Raw genomic sequence first — 13,532 nt, 5'->3', positions numbered from 1 at the left:
ACGCCGCCGTGTGGACGCTGCGTAACACATGTGGTCACTTTCATTGGAAATTATAAATCTGAGTCGAATTGGACTTGATTATCACACTTTGTTTTATTCCAGGAGTCTTTTATCGAGTTCCAATCATGCAGAATGAGTGTGCTGATAATGGTTGCAGAGTGTGTTTTTAACATTTTAGACCCCCCTAAATATTGTAGTAGTTGCACAAAAAAAACCAATAAATAAATGCATTAGGTTTTAATCAACACTGAGTCATGCTCCACTGGAGGCCAGCGACAGAGGTAGTGGCCAATGAGTAATTACAGCTTTTTAATGTCTACAATGAACTGAAAAAGGCCAACTGCTGCCTTTTCAACTCAAAGGGCATTTCTAAAGCTTCTTACTTCATATTTGACCTTAAAGATAAAGAGGATTGTGACACCTTGGTGTATTAAATCTCCACTGAGCTCACTGTTAAGAGATTTAAACCTGAAAGAACTTCTCTTTCTTTGTGCGTTTGGACTGATGTGCTTTCTCAATGCTTTATTTTCTTTGTATATATTTAAAGAAAAACGTTTGACTCCCGAATGACATGTTTCACATATTCAAGGGGTTGTGAACAGCTCAGTAGGCGAGTGATTTCTCTCCTCAGACTGTTTTCTTTGAATATTTAAATATAAAAAGAGGCCTGATGAGGTAAGAGTATCCAGTCTTTCACAGAAAATAAGAAAAGGAAGAGCAGAGATATGTATTTCTGTTAAAAGGTATGAATAGCAACAACGTCAGCAGTTTATTAAATCCAATCTAAGTTTCTCCTCATTTCTTGTCACTACTATGCTCTTAACTTTTGAATAAAGCAATAAAATGCCCATTCATACATGTATGATGTTTTTTCCCCCATATCCCATTAATAATATGTTCTTATCCTTCAGCACTTCGGCCTTACCGTTCAGTTGAAAACCCATTGGTTTCCTGCACAGCTGGGATTTAGGTTTTATACAAAGCCGGTTTTTACCGGTACACCATGGCTGCACAAACAGAAAAGTTAAAATGACAAGTTGTGATTTTAAAGTGAGGCTATTGGTTGTGAATTTTTCTTTTTAACTATTGGAAATAAAGTGCTTTTAAATTGAGTCATCAACATCTAGCGCTGCCGAGACAAAAGAGTAATTTTTACTGTGGCAGGTTCATTTGCAGATTTTTACAATGCGGCATCGCACATCATCGTAAAAGCTAGTGGAGAGATGGATTTTTCAACACTTTTATGCAGTCACAATTACTGTTCGGAGCCAAATTGTGATTAGATTTATGAATGTAACAATGAAAGCTTCAATGTTTTTGAAGGTGGAAGGCAGCATTTTTTTCTGCTTCTCCTCTCCACTTAGCTTTACCACGGCAAAGCATCACTCCTGTGTCTCAAGCCGTGCGTAGAATCATCAGGTGCAGCTGTACAATCGACGTTAAGAAGTATACTGATGCCCTTCAACTCAAACAACACCAGCAGCCATTCGACACCGCTATAATTAACCTTTCAATCTAACCACCGTAATGCTCAAAATGAGGTTTCCCTGGCAACATGTGCTATATGCCATGACATTTACCATGAAAATTGAATCTCCTGAACTGCTGCCTGGAAAGTCACACTTCTATTAATTGAAGGGGAAGTGTGGACATCTGATTAAGTGACATTTCAAGGAGAGATGGAGTACTTCAGGCATCACATTTGTTGTTCGAGCATAATTGGCTTGCTCAACAAAGCAAAAGTAATCATTGGGATATCACTAATGCAAGCACCAATAATAAAATGTCTTAATAATGAAGCAGCTGCTGCCAAATCTGAGCCTTGACAAAGAGACAGGTGTCACAAAATGATTTCAAACCTACTCATTTTCCATTTCTTTGGTGTTGATGAAACTTTTGGCATGTGTCAGCCCACAGAAGTCTTACCTCTTCCTTCTCAGCACTTATCAGATCCCGCCATTCCTCCGTTACGTGGCTGAAGTCCACCTTGTTCATGGGCACCTTGATGTCGCCGATGGCATCGTGTTTAGAGAAGCGGTCAAAGTCGTACACCGTCATTATCAGTGTTTTTCCACCGAGCTCCACATAGGGAACCTAAAGATGATAACAACAGAAACTGATCAATATGGGCTAAAAGCAGACAAACCGCCTCACATCATCTTTTACAGTGTCATGTTTGTAAAGGAGCGCTAATCGTTGAAAAGTTGGATTAAAGAGGCGCTCTGAGAACAGAACAAAAAAAATTAAACACGACAATATGATGATGAAATGATGATTGACTAAATAAGAAGTGCTTTTAGGTAACAATTCCTGTAATTCAACATCAACGTTTTAAGTTAGCAGGCTAGGCTAACATATCAAGTTCTAGTAACCAGTTACGAGGACATAGAAAACAGTATATCCATAATTTGTTTCTTTAACCTCGGCCATTACTTATTTATAATTCAACAAAAACAAAAAATGATCCTGACGTACCAGGAACACATGTGGGATGTAATGCAATCCATTCTCAATACTCTAATATTTGTAAAGCTTATTATGTCCATTTTTTGTTGACAGTAGGAGAAGCCTTGATTTGTTGCATTGTTATTTAGGACATGATAATATCATAAGTTCTGTTGTATACGGACTTAAAATAAACATTACATTTCATACATTTAGTCCAACACAGAATTAAATGCCAAGCAGAGTCAGGTGTGTGTGTTTTCAGAGTGGGTGGATGGTGACATTTTAGCCGTTTCCAAACCAATCACTACTCCTCCAGCCCCCCCACCGAAAGGCCACCGCTATCAGGCTTGCAACCTGAGTTGGCTAACACACAGATGGGAACTTTTGATCCATGATTGCCTTCAATTTTGGGACGAAAGGTATTAAATGGAAATGACTTGTTACGACACAAGAATAGAGAGTGTGGGAGAGATAAGACTCCCTGTTTTTCTCCGCCACACATTCGGAATCAAGCATTTTGAAAAATATGTACAAAAATAAGCCTTGTATTGAGATGGATATCACATCACATTATGCTTAACTTAACACCAAACACCTGCGCTCTTCACTGTTGGGTGAATAACAAAACGTTTGCCACAGCTGAGCGACAGCCATGCATCTATTATGGCCGAGGCAGGGCCAGGGTGTAGCGGTGCATCTGCCTGTGTTAATCCCAATCACACTGAGCCTCAGCGTGTGTGTGTGTGTGTGCAACTGTGTGTGTGAGAGATATTCTGTCAGGAGCGTGTTAATGTGCCAGCTGGTTACTGTCTCCACACCTTCCCAGCAGTCACGGCTGCATGCAAATCAGATTGTCAGTGGAACCAAAAGATCTCCAGCTACAACAAAGTGACTTGAAATGAGCAAAGCTTTTCGAGCATCAGGCGGAAGCAAATGAAGATGTACCTTGAAGATGAACTGCTCATTGAAGGTAGGGTTGAGGGTCTTCCTGTGGACTTTGGTCTCAAACTTCTTCTTCTTGTCCGGTAGCAGGTAGACCTTTACGTATGGGTCAGATGTTCCACCCATGTCCATAGCAGGCAGCTCGGCAGCCTGGATGATACCCACCATGAGCTAAAAGTGAAACACAAAGGGTGAAAAAAGTGAGCGACGGCATGTCAGATTGTCAACTAATCCAAATGTCTGTAACAAATCCTTCATCTCACCAACATCCTTACAGATATATGTTTAAAACTAAAGTCTATGTCTTATTTAGGGCCGCACAATATATAGTGAACCATATCGCAATTGCAATGTTAGTCAAAATAATCGCAGTTAGTTACTTTGTCCAAATCGTTCAGCCCTACTTTTAAATCTTAACACCTTAAGGGCCATTGTCAATTACTTTTAATGGTGGATTAAAGATGATAGTGTCATTTTCTCGAGGATATAGCAGCAATTTTAAAGGTTATGTGTGCAAATGCTGACAGCGGCTGTAGAGTGTGTAAAGGTCAGGATGTGTCAGAGCAGGAATGAGAGGACTGTTTCTCTTCACATAGGGCGGATAATTGATAACCACAGTGGGGGGGCCGGGGGGCTGATTGACCTGCCAGTCAGAGTCTCTACTCAGAGGCCTCTCAGGAGAACAGCTAGTCAGTCAATCAACTCGCTATCAGGCAGCCATCAATCAGCAATCTGGAGGCCGACCAGGGCAGAGAGGCACCGGTAACTGTGTGCTGCTACCAGTGAAAACATACTATATGAAAAAAGTAGGAAACAATGACATATGGCACCAGTTGGTTATTGCAATAAGGCAAATAACCAACTATTTGAGGGTGAGTCCATTTTACAGACATAAACTATAGATTGTTGACTAATGAGATTATTTCTGCCATCAAGCAGCTTTTCCCCAGACAATTTATTTGTTTACATAACTAAAACCCACATTTTAAAGACTAAGACTAAATGGACCTTATGTGACCCTTCTCTTCATCTCTGTCTTTAAGTAAGGAAACCAACACAAGCTAGACAGTTTGATCAAAATCAGGGGCGCGGCACAGGTTAATTATACTGTTATTTTACAGTATAAAGTACCACAGATCTGCATTAGATGTTGGTGTGATTCCAGTAGGGAAAGGTCTTCATGAGATGGAGGTGAGTTTCTGTAAATGTGCCACATATACACACACACTTACACAGTATTCACACACAGGCACCACAAAATAGTGAACACGACACGAGAATATCATGGAAAGGATGGAGTTTCATTGATTAATTAATGATCCCCAGGTTAAGCACAACATTTTCTGCAAATACTGAAATGAGACTGTCAAGATTTCAATGGATCCCTTTGACATAAAAATAACTTCAATAAATGTACATCTGCATGTAGCTTATCAGGAACTCTTACATGCCTCAAAGGGTAAACACAATTAAACTGTACAATCATGTTAGCTGTCGTTTACCTGAACCTAACCGTCACCATTTTCTTTTAGGGCTGTTAAGTGGCTCTAGCATTTTAAGTGTAGCAATTAATCCTCACATGCTGTCCTTTTGATTTGAAGCCATCCATCAGCAACAGTCACATTATCTTTACTGGCAGAGGCACTGGTGCTTCAGAAGACAGATAAAAGCAGGACGTGGTTGGAAATGTTGATTTGTAGTTAGCCACTTCAGCTGATTGTGTCCAACTCAACTCAAATCCCGTTTACCTCAAAACACCAAAACCAAGCAGAGACTACATTTAAAATGTTCCATAACCCAAATATCTTTTTGTCTAATGTCATTCACTTACTCATCCTGATTCTCTATAACCATAGTGAAGCTCCGGAGGCATTTTTTTCAGTAATATTTTATGTAAAGTGAAGCGTCCCCTAGCCTCTAAATAGTGCCACCTACGGAAACAAATATAATCTTGTCCATGTCAACCCCATCTTTTTAAAAGATCATCACATCTGAGAAGCTGCTTACTCCTTTGCATTTCTTCTTTTCCAATAAAGGAAAATATAATGAAACAGAATTCTCACAAATTCACACAGTTCTATACCATCGTCTGCTGAATTCTCTACAGAGGAAATTACATTTAGGAAACATGTCTAAATGAATGATACATTTATTTTGTTATTCTAAAATAACAATGTTTAAAAACAGCTAACATACCAGTGGTTCTTCTCACTTCCCAGCACTATAGTTACTTGTCAAATAACCAACCTTTGCTTTGAGAGTAAAACTAAAATAAATACCTGTTGCTGTGTGTTTGCACATCTGTGTGTGGGATTCAGTTGAACTCAGAGAGTATTAACGCCTCTGTGTGTGTGTGTGTGTGTGTGTGTGTGTGTGTGTGTGTGTGTGTGTGTGTGTGTGTGTGTGTGTGTGTGTGTGTGTGTGTGTGTGTGTGTGTGTGTGTGTGTGTGTGTGTGTGTGTGTGTGTGTGTGTGCAGCACGCTGACCAGAATGGGTTCAGGATGGTGATTCAGCTTATCGCGGACTGCTTTGTCCCAAATGCATCATGGCTCTGCTGTGACCGCTTCACACACACTTCCAAAGAAGACTAATAGTTATTGACCTGACTCATATTTACCGAACAAGGATTGTTTTTTTTTTCTAAAATAAACTGTCTAGGGAGAAAATCTGAAATAAATGATGTTTTGAAACTAATTTCTTCTTACTAATGACTGATTTCAAATACTCTGAGTGGACACAATGCAATAGCCCTGGTCTTGACCTGAAAAAGAGCAATGACTATGGTAATGATGTTGAAAGTAGGAATGACATTATAATTCTCCGCCTGCTGTGCTGAGGGGGCTCTTTGTGCTTCATTTGCTGTGTATTTGACTGATGTAGCCGCATCGCTGCTCCCCGAGTGATTTGGATCTTTTACAAAACCTTTTGTCTCATTAGTGTTTAAACCCGAAGTCATCAACACCAGGGGAAGCAGCCATTTGTGGTGGTTAACAGACAGAAACAAAGCTGATACTCTTTGCCATGAGGACCTGACATTAATCTGCATGTCTCTGCCTCAGTCTCTGTTCACACACACACCAGTGTTTGCCACTTATTTATTGGCAGGCTGGAACATTTAACTACTGAGTTTTCAGGCTACAAAGGGAAAGTCCCTTAAGCAATTCCTATGACTTATTAGGGCTTAGGGCAGATGCTTAACTCATTTTTTCATTTTTTGTATGGAGATCATTGGGGACAGTTTTCATTTAATTTCACCAAATGTCACACAGTTTCCGGGGATCCAAAAGCACCTTTACATGACATGCTCCTTGGATTTCCCCCTTACAGTTGACATCATATTTCTTAAGAATAAGCTGGATACAAAGCCGCAATAAGAAGATACACAATATCACTTCACAACCCCATCCAAAGACAGAAGATTTATAGCTGACAATCCCTGAAAAACCCTGCATATCACATTACATGAAGATAATGTTTGACTTTTATCTCTCAATATCTTATTTAGTTTTATGTACACTGCAATTGCACGCCAGATAAGGTGTCCTTTAAATTAGGAAAGGTTTCTGGTAACGGTAAAATTACTATTACGGAGAAAGATATTTCGGAGCAAAGAAAATATATCAAGATTTGGTTTGTTATGGGATTCAAACTGAAATCTCAAATATGATGGTTAAACATTTATCAGCCCGACTTCAAAAAGTGCATAGTACATAATGCACTGGCACTGAATTCTTATGATAAATTGGCATCACTTTGAGTGTATCCTTCTGTAAATATATGAACACTTTCGCCCTTAAACGAGTCATACTGTACAAAACTTTTTATATCAAGAATACTCTGGCTTTAAATCTTGTCCTGTAATCATCAAATATGACAATCATTACTAGACACTGGTTCAAAAACATTTTCCTCTAAAAAAATAATGGAAACACTGGAAAGTACAATTTTAGTGTTAAGCTGTGATTTAATATCGTCCCTGGCTAAATGCTCTGCCTCAGCTGCCACGTCTACAGAAAATGTGGAATTGTTTTACACACAGCCTTCACCTATGTTAAAAAAACTTCATCCATGCAATAAATCAATCACTTATTGTCAGTTATTTTCTATAGTGTTAGCATTGATAGTGTGGGCATCAAAGCCTGGGGATTAAAAACATATATATATTTCCTGAAGGCCTGGTTCTGTCACTGTAAACGGGTCAGATTAACAGCTGCCTGCCCGGGTTTTAGGTCTTTCTGTTGTGAGCTTCTTTAACTTCAGAGGCAGTCGGAGCAGCACGCGCACGACTACTCCCAGGTCACTGCCACTAAATGTGAAAACTGTCCATTCATTACACTTTAGCTCCACAGTGGAGCTTATTACCAGTGTAATCAAGACCTGTCGCTGCCTCCCACTAAATGACAGATCCCTTTGTAAAATGTAATTCTGTCCACATTATACATTATAAAATGACTCAATACTTCCCCAAAAGAAATGGTTGACTGAACACTAATGGTGCTGAATGTTATTAGCTTCATTATGACTCTACAATCTGTGCTTTGATGAATATCGTGCAGGTTAAGTGCTAAAAATGTTGATATCTGAAGGGCACACAAACTGCATGAGAACATTTTTGTACCGATCATAGTTTATTTGTGCAGATAAGCGAGATGTACCTTTGCCAGTGTGTATAGGAGCAGTGTTACTGTCTAATCTCTGGCTGTCAGTTGTGTTTATAATAGCCTGGTGAGGGACAGCGCCGTGTTCACGCACCGTGTCTATTATCTGTCACACAACATCTGGCGCCAGGAAGTTGATGTGCTTCCTCATTCGGCTTTTTTAAAACTCAGCCGCTGGAAAAATTAAGCAGATGGGTATCTGCAGGGGCTGTTTTCAATCATGTAGAAAGCAAAGAACAAACAAAACCAGAGGCAAGCTAAATCCCAATAGTGTGCTATATATTTTACAAAGCTCAGTAGCAAATGCACAAAGTCGACCACCATGAAATCCCTGTGAGATTGCTCTCAAGCTTCAGTGTGTGAACAGTGTTTACAGCAGAAGGAGAATGTTGTGCAAAACCTGGGTTGGGTCCTGTTTAATCTTTGGAGAGATGAAAGTTGGACCCGGTGAGAAGTTTGGTATGACGATACTTACGAAGGAGGACCTTTCAACAACGACAAACACAGAGAGATTTGGAGAACAGAGCCTTACCGTATTCTCGGTGAAATTGTAATCCAGGGAGTATTGTAATTTGCCCAGTTTCTGGTCCTCCTTGGGCTCTTCCTCTATCTCCGTTTCAGTCAGCCCTGTCTCTGCATCCTCCTCATCCTTCAAGGCCTGAAGGAGACACCCACCAAGAGTCAGTGTCGCCTGTTTGTCGCTGGCGCTAGCACCTAGCCAGCCGTTCCTGCCCAGGTCCTGTCAGCGGACCTACTCCTGTAAAAGCTGCCACTTGTTTTATGATGTGTAAGGGGGAGAACAGGGGAGGGGAAGCAAGCACTAAAACACCATAGCAGTTAACACCAGGACATGCTTTGTGATGCACTAAAGCCCCTCGACTGGTCCCCTGGTGATGCTCTTCTATTAATCTTTGGGTGTGTCTGTCTAAAGGGAGGAAGATTTCACCAGAAAAGAAGAAGGAGAGGAGGGTAGAGAGAGGACAGAAAGAAGGAGAGAAGATACTTCTGGAAAAGTTTGATGTTATTTCAGGCAGATCAAGTCTCCGGCATATCAACTGGGAAGAGTCTGCAGTGAGAAGTGAAGTTTCCCTTTTGCAGTGGTGGAAAGTGATTAAGTTAATGTACTCAAGTACTGTACTTATTTACATTTTGTAGGTTACTTGTTCTTAGATTGTATATATAATTAATATAAAAAAAAATTGTCTGATGAAATATTATATGGTACAGTGGATTAAGTTACCTGGCAGAATAAAAAGTCATTAAAGTTAGCTCCACCTTCGCTAGCTGCATAATTAAAATGATATCAACAAATAAAATCCAGTAATATGATACAGTTCATACTATACCAAAAATGGCAATTATTTTGAGTGAGTAGTGTAGTTTTGGTAATAATATTTTGATACTAACTCATGTTTTGAGTGATATACTTTTGCTTGTTGAATATTTGTGGTATTATTACTTTTACCTAAGTAAAGGATGTGAGTACTTATTCCACCACTGCCCTTTGGCTAGCCTGGCACTGAGGTAAGGGGTAGCAGGTGGTGGGGGGTGAAGGAAGGGTGGAGGTGGAGGACTTCGTTTTAAGACCAACATGCGATTGAAGAGGCAAAAACTAGCTCTCAAGGTCATTCATTCAGCATCAAAAGTTGCCTTCCAAGATGTCTCTTTCTGTTAGGCATGCAGAGCATTCTCTGAACAAACCAGTGCTCTCGTGAGATTCCCCATTCCCATAACTCTGGTTACACCCTCAAGACATTCAGTCGCATTGTCATCATAACCCCTGAAGCTTTAAAGTTATCCCCTACGCCGATGGTAGCTAGAAGCATCATGCCAGCAGTGGGGGGTAGGTGCTCCTATTAGTTTGTCAAGTAGCTCATGTGAAAGCAAAAGGCTGAACAACACTGATTGCTTCTGATTTTTTCTGCTGCGCCACTTTGGTCTCTGCCTTTTGTTCAAAAATCAGAAATTTTGTATTTTTAAGGACACGTAAAAAAAGGAAGCAGGGTAAAATGATTGAGGAAATGAAATCCCCTGATTTATCAAACAGGTAATTTTCATGATTATATGAGGTTAATCCAATTTGTACGCATCTGTTCTCCAGGATATCAATGATCATTTTCACCCAGGTTGACAGATGTGAATGCAAATCCTACTGCATGTCAAAAGCTTCCTTTTGATCGCCAGTTTCAAAAGAACATTTACTTGTAGAGCCTCTCAATCATTCTACGTTAGCTCGACGCCACTCGTTTGATATGTAAATTAAAGATTCAAAAGGCAGCAGACTTTAGTTTGGCACAAAATCAGCATGGTTCAACCTTGTCAATGCATTGCACCCAGTGTTTCTTTCATTTATATATATGTGCATATGCAGGTTGTACACACATATATACAGTAGATATACATGTACTGAATGCATAGTTACATATATTTGGTTCTATGGGAGTAAGTTGTTGTCAAGAGGCTATAAAAAGAAAACATCAGAGCAGCAGGCTTAAGAAGATCCAACAGCAATTGGGAACCTACCGCCAGTGACCATCCCGAACAGTCATCAGACACAACACAGATAAGGAGGACATAGAAGGAAGAAACACAAATTAAAACAACCACACACCAGAGTCTGGGCCCACCAGGAGAAATGACCGCTTGCCTCGGAAGTGGCAGATTCACCATTCTCAGAGATGAGATTATTCATTTTGATGAATGACTATTTGAAAATTGAAAAAAACCAGTTCTAAGGCAGCCAGAATATTGGAAATGAAGGGTCAATCGTTTCCTCTAGAAAGTAGAGTGCTGTACCGCGGCAATCTGATTGACTTTGCTGTAAAATGAATAAAGTGTTTAGCTTTTAACATCTTATTTATACTTTCTTACCGTATCATAAAGTATGAAAACAGTGTCACTGGTTTGTGTCTACATTTGAATCCACCTCTCAAAGCAGAGGTGTTGCAGCAAATTAAACCCTCTTTGTACATGATTCCACCGAGGACGGGGGTATAATGATTCTCCGCTGGCGCAATTAGTGTGCTGACTCCATTTGAAGTGTCAGGGTTTCACTGCTTTCCGTTCGGTTCAGTTAAAAGGTAGAGCTTAATTACATTGCCTCCTATTTGTTTATCGTTTGGTGATGTCATTTCTCAGGGTGGATACCACTTCATTACACGGCAAATGTTACTCACACTCTTCAACATGTGAGCAGGTCCTCATATGACAAAAAGAAACACTCACAGGAACACAAATTTAGGAGAAAAAAAGAGAGTTTGGAAATCGCCAGTTAAATGGCTTCCATTAACTCTCATGTAGTTAGACTGCATTATTGTTTAATAAAATGTTAAAATATCTATTTCTGTATCTATTTCTTTGGCAACAACTACCAAATATGACATACAAAATACATACAGCAGTGTAGCAGCCGTTTCATTAAATAATAAGGATGTTTTCGACCATTATATTAGCAGTACAATTAGTTTCATACTGTTGTTGAAAACATAACCTAAAATAAAATCTGTCATGATACAGCATTAAAAAACATTTAAAAGAGTATTTAGACCAGAGCCAAAAATGTAATAAAACTAAACATTATTGGCCATAGTTGAGAAAAACAATCCTTAACTTTAGCGTAAAGTAATGCACAGAGGATCCATTAAAAAATAAACGTTTTGGCCGTAAGCTTGTATTATCTAAGCGTGTAAGAAGAAATATGTTTCTGAATTTTAAGGAACAAAAGTTCAAAGCCTTACCTCGGTTTTGGCTCCATCTTTGACATCCATCATGTTGATGGCATTCTTGCCCTTGTCTTTGCCCTTCTTTTTGTTTTTCTTCTTCAAAATCCATTTTTTGCAGACGCAGAAGCAGCATGCCAACACCAGAATGATAGCCACAAAGGCAATGGAGACAACGGCCCATGATGGCACTGTGGAAAGAGCAGACAGGAAAACGTTTGGATTAAACTTCTGGGAGAAATAAAACATTGCAGAGAAGAAACAACTTTTCTCTAAACTGGGCCAAAGCACAATTTGAAGGAATTATTCTAGCAACTGACTGAAGTGAGATGAAGGCAGGAAAATGTGTGTGATTGCAGGGTTGGCACACACTGGATCAGCACCTAAGCTCCTCAGACTCCTAACGATCGGACCTGAGTCGCAGGACAACACCCGACTGAACAGCTTCAGCCAATTTAGTGGAAGTAACAGATGTTGGCATTTTCCACTTGCCATTTAAACAAAAGATTCTCCCACGGCTGACACTTTCACGGCAATCACCGGCAACACAGAAGTGAGAGTGAAGAAAATTGCACAGGGTGGGCTTTAGAGGCATTAACAGTGAAAGAACCATGACAGGTCAATGATGCAGGAAAATCAAACGGATTCACAGGGTTTGACACACATTGTTCACATGCTCCCTGCTCCTACTTTACCTTTAAAAAGCTGTATGAAAGGGCTCTTTTGTGTGGGATTCAAGGCTTAGAATTTCTTACAGATAGACTGCAGTTTTAAACAAAATCCTTTTCTCAGAGGCGGAGCTGCTCATTCTAAAAAGAAAAGCCCAATTTTGCCGGTTAAATTGCAGCCAAGCAGAAAGTAGAGAAGAATAGTGAAAGGGTCTCTTTAATTTAAAATGTGGTGATCTCTCAGTCATATAATCAATTTCTCAGTAATAATGCCTTCTTTTGAACTCTACAGAGAACTGAGCCGGCCCGACCAATCACTACTCACACAGCTTGTCAGGTGTTATTACCTTTCGGCTACATTTTGGATTTAGGATCACCTAAAATAACTAGATGTCTTCTTTTACTTTGGACCATGCCACTTTGTTGTGATGTGTTTACCCCAAAGGACAACTGTTTGTTGATGGTGTTTTCAGTTGCTTGGGGGAAGGTAGTCTTTGAGCTATAATTCACATTTCACCTGAAGAGTAGCCGCCCTATACTCTAACTTCATATCCAGCAATCTTCACTGCAATAACTTCACACGTCAATATTCCAAAAACATCTGAAAACGACTCTAATAAGTAGAAATGTATAACTCTTAATCGTTTTCCTTACATTTTGATGTTAATTGTAACTTTCTATCAATTTCCGTTTATGCAAGTACTATTAGCTGACAATGTATCAATCAGTTCTTGCTAAAATCACAATTTCTTTCTAACATTTGAATATATTTATTTGAGGAAACTAAATTCTGGTCTTCTTGAAGAGCTGCGATGCTGTATAGATGCTGGTTTTAAGACCTTAAAAGAAGCATATAAGTCGTACAGTTGCAATTGAAATTATTCAATTGAATAATTTTGAGACTAAAAGTTGCATTTTCTGTTGCATTTCGATAAAAAACCCTGTAATATTAGTTTCACTATGTGAACAGTTCTTGTGTAATTTGTTTACTGCAAACAGCCAAGACATTGTATATCTTTCCAATAAACATAATCTGCAATGGGGGTTGAATAATTGCAATTGCAACTGTATCTCCCTCCACCATATGTTGTCGCTGC

At 39.5% G+C, this 13,532-nt stretch overlaps 1 protein-coding gene across 4 annotated transcripts in view; it reads right to left on the bottom strand.

Annotated features, from left to right (window-relative positions):
- The window catches only part of syt1a (synaptotagmin Ia), a 154,541-nt gene that overhangs the window by 17,592 nt on the left and 123,417 nt on the right, over positions 1–13,532 (bottom strand). For 3 of the 4 annotated variants that reach the window (XM_034133398.1, XM_034133397.1, XM_034133399.1), the window contains 4 exons: positions 11,786–11,958; positions 8,581–8,706; positions 3,394–3,561; positions 1,927–2,094 (listed from right to left, as the gene is read on the bottom strand). In XM_034133398.1, coding sequence (XP_033989289.1) covers positions 1,927–2,094; positions 3,394–3,561; positions 8,581–8,706; positions 11,786–11,958 — 635 coding nt within the window. The remainder of the gene's footprint in view (positions 1–1,926; positions 2,095–3,393; positions 3,562–8,580; positions 8,707–11,785; positions 11,959–13,532) is intronic. The other variant, XM_034133400.1, reaches the window with a different exon arrangement.

This window comes from Trematomus bernacchii, unplaced genomic scaffold (genome assembly GCF_902827165.1).
Source record: "Trematomus bernacchii unplaced genomic scaffold, fTreBer1.1, whole genome shotgun sequence".
Taxonomy (NCBI): domain Eukaryota; kingdom Metazoa; phylum Chordata; class Actinopteri; order Perciformes; family Nototheniidae; genus Trematomus; species Trematomus bernacchii.
This window is presented reverse-complemented; position numbering and strand designations above follow the sequence as displayed.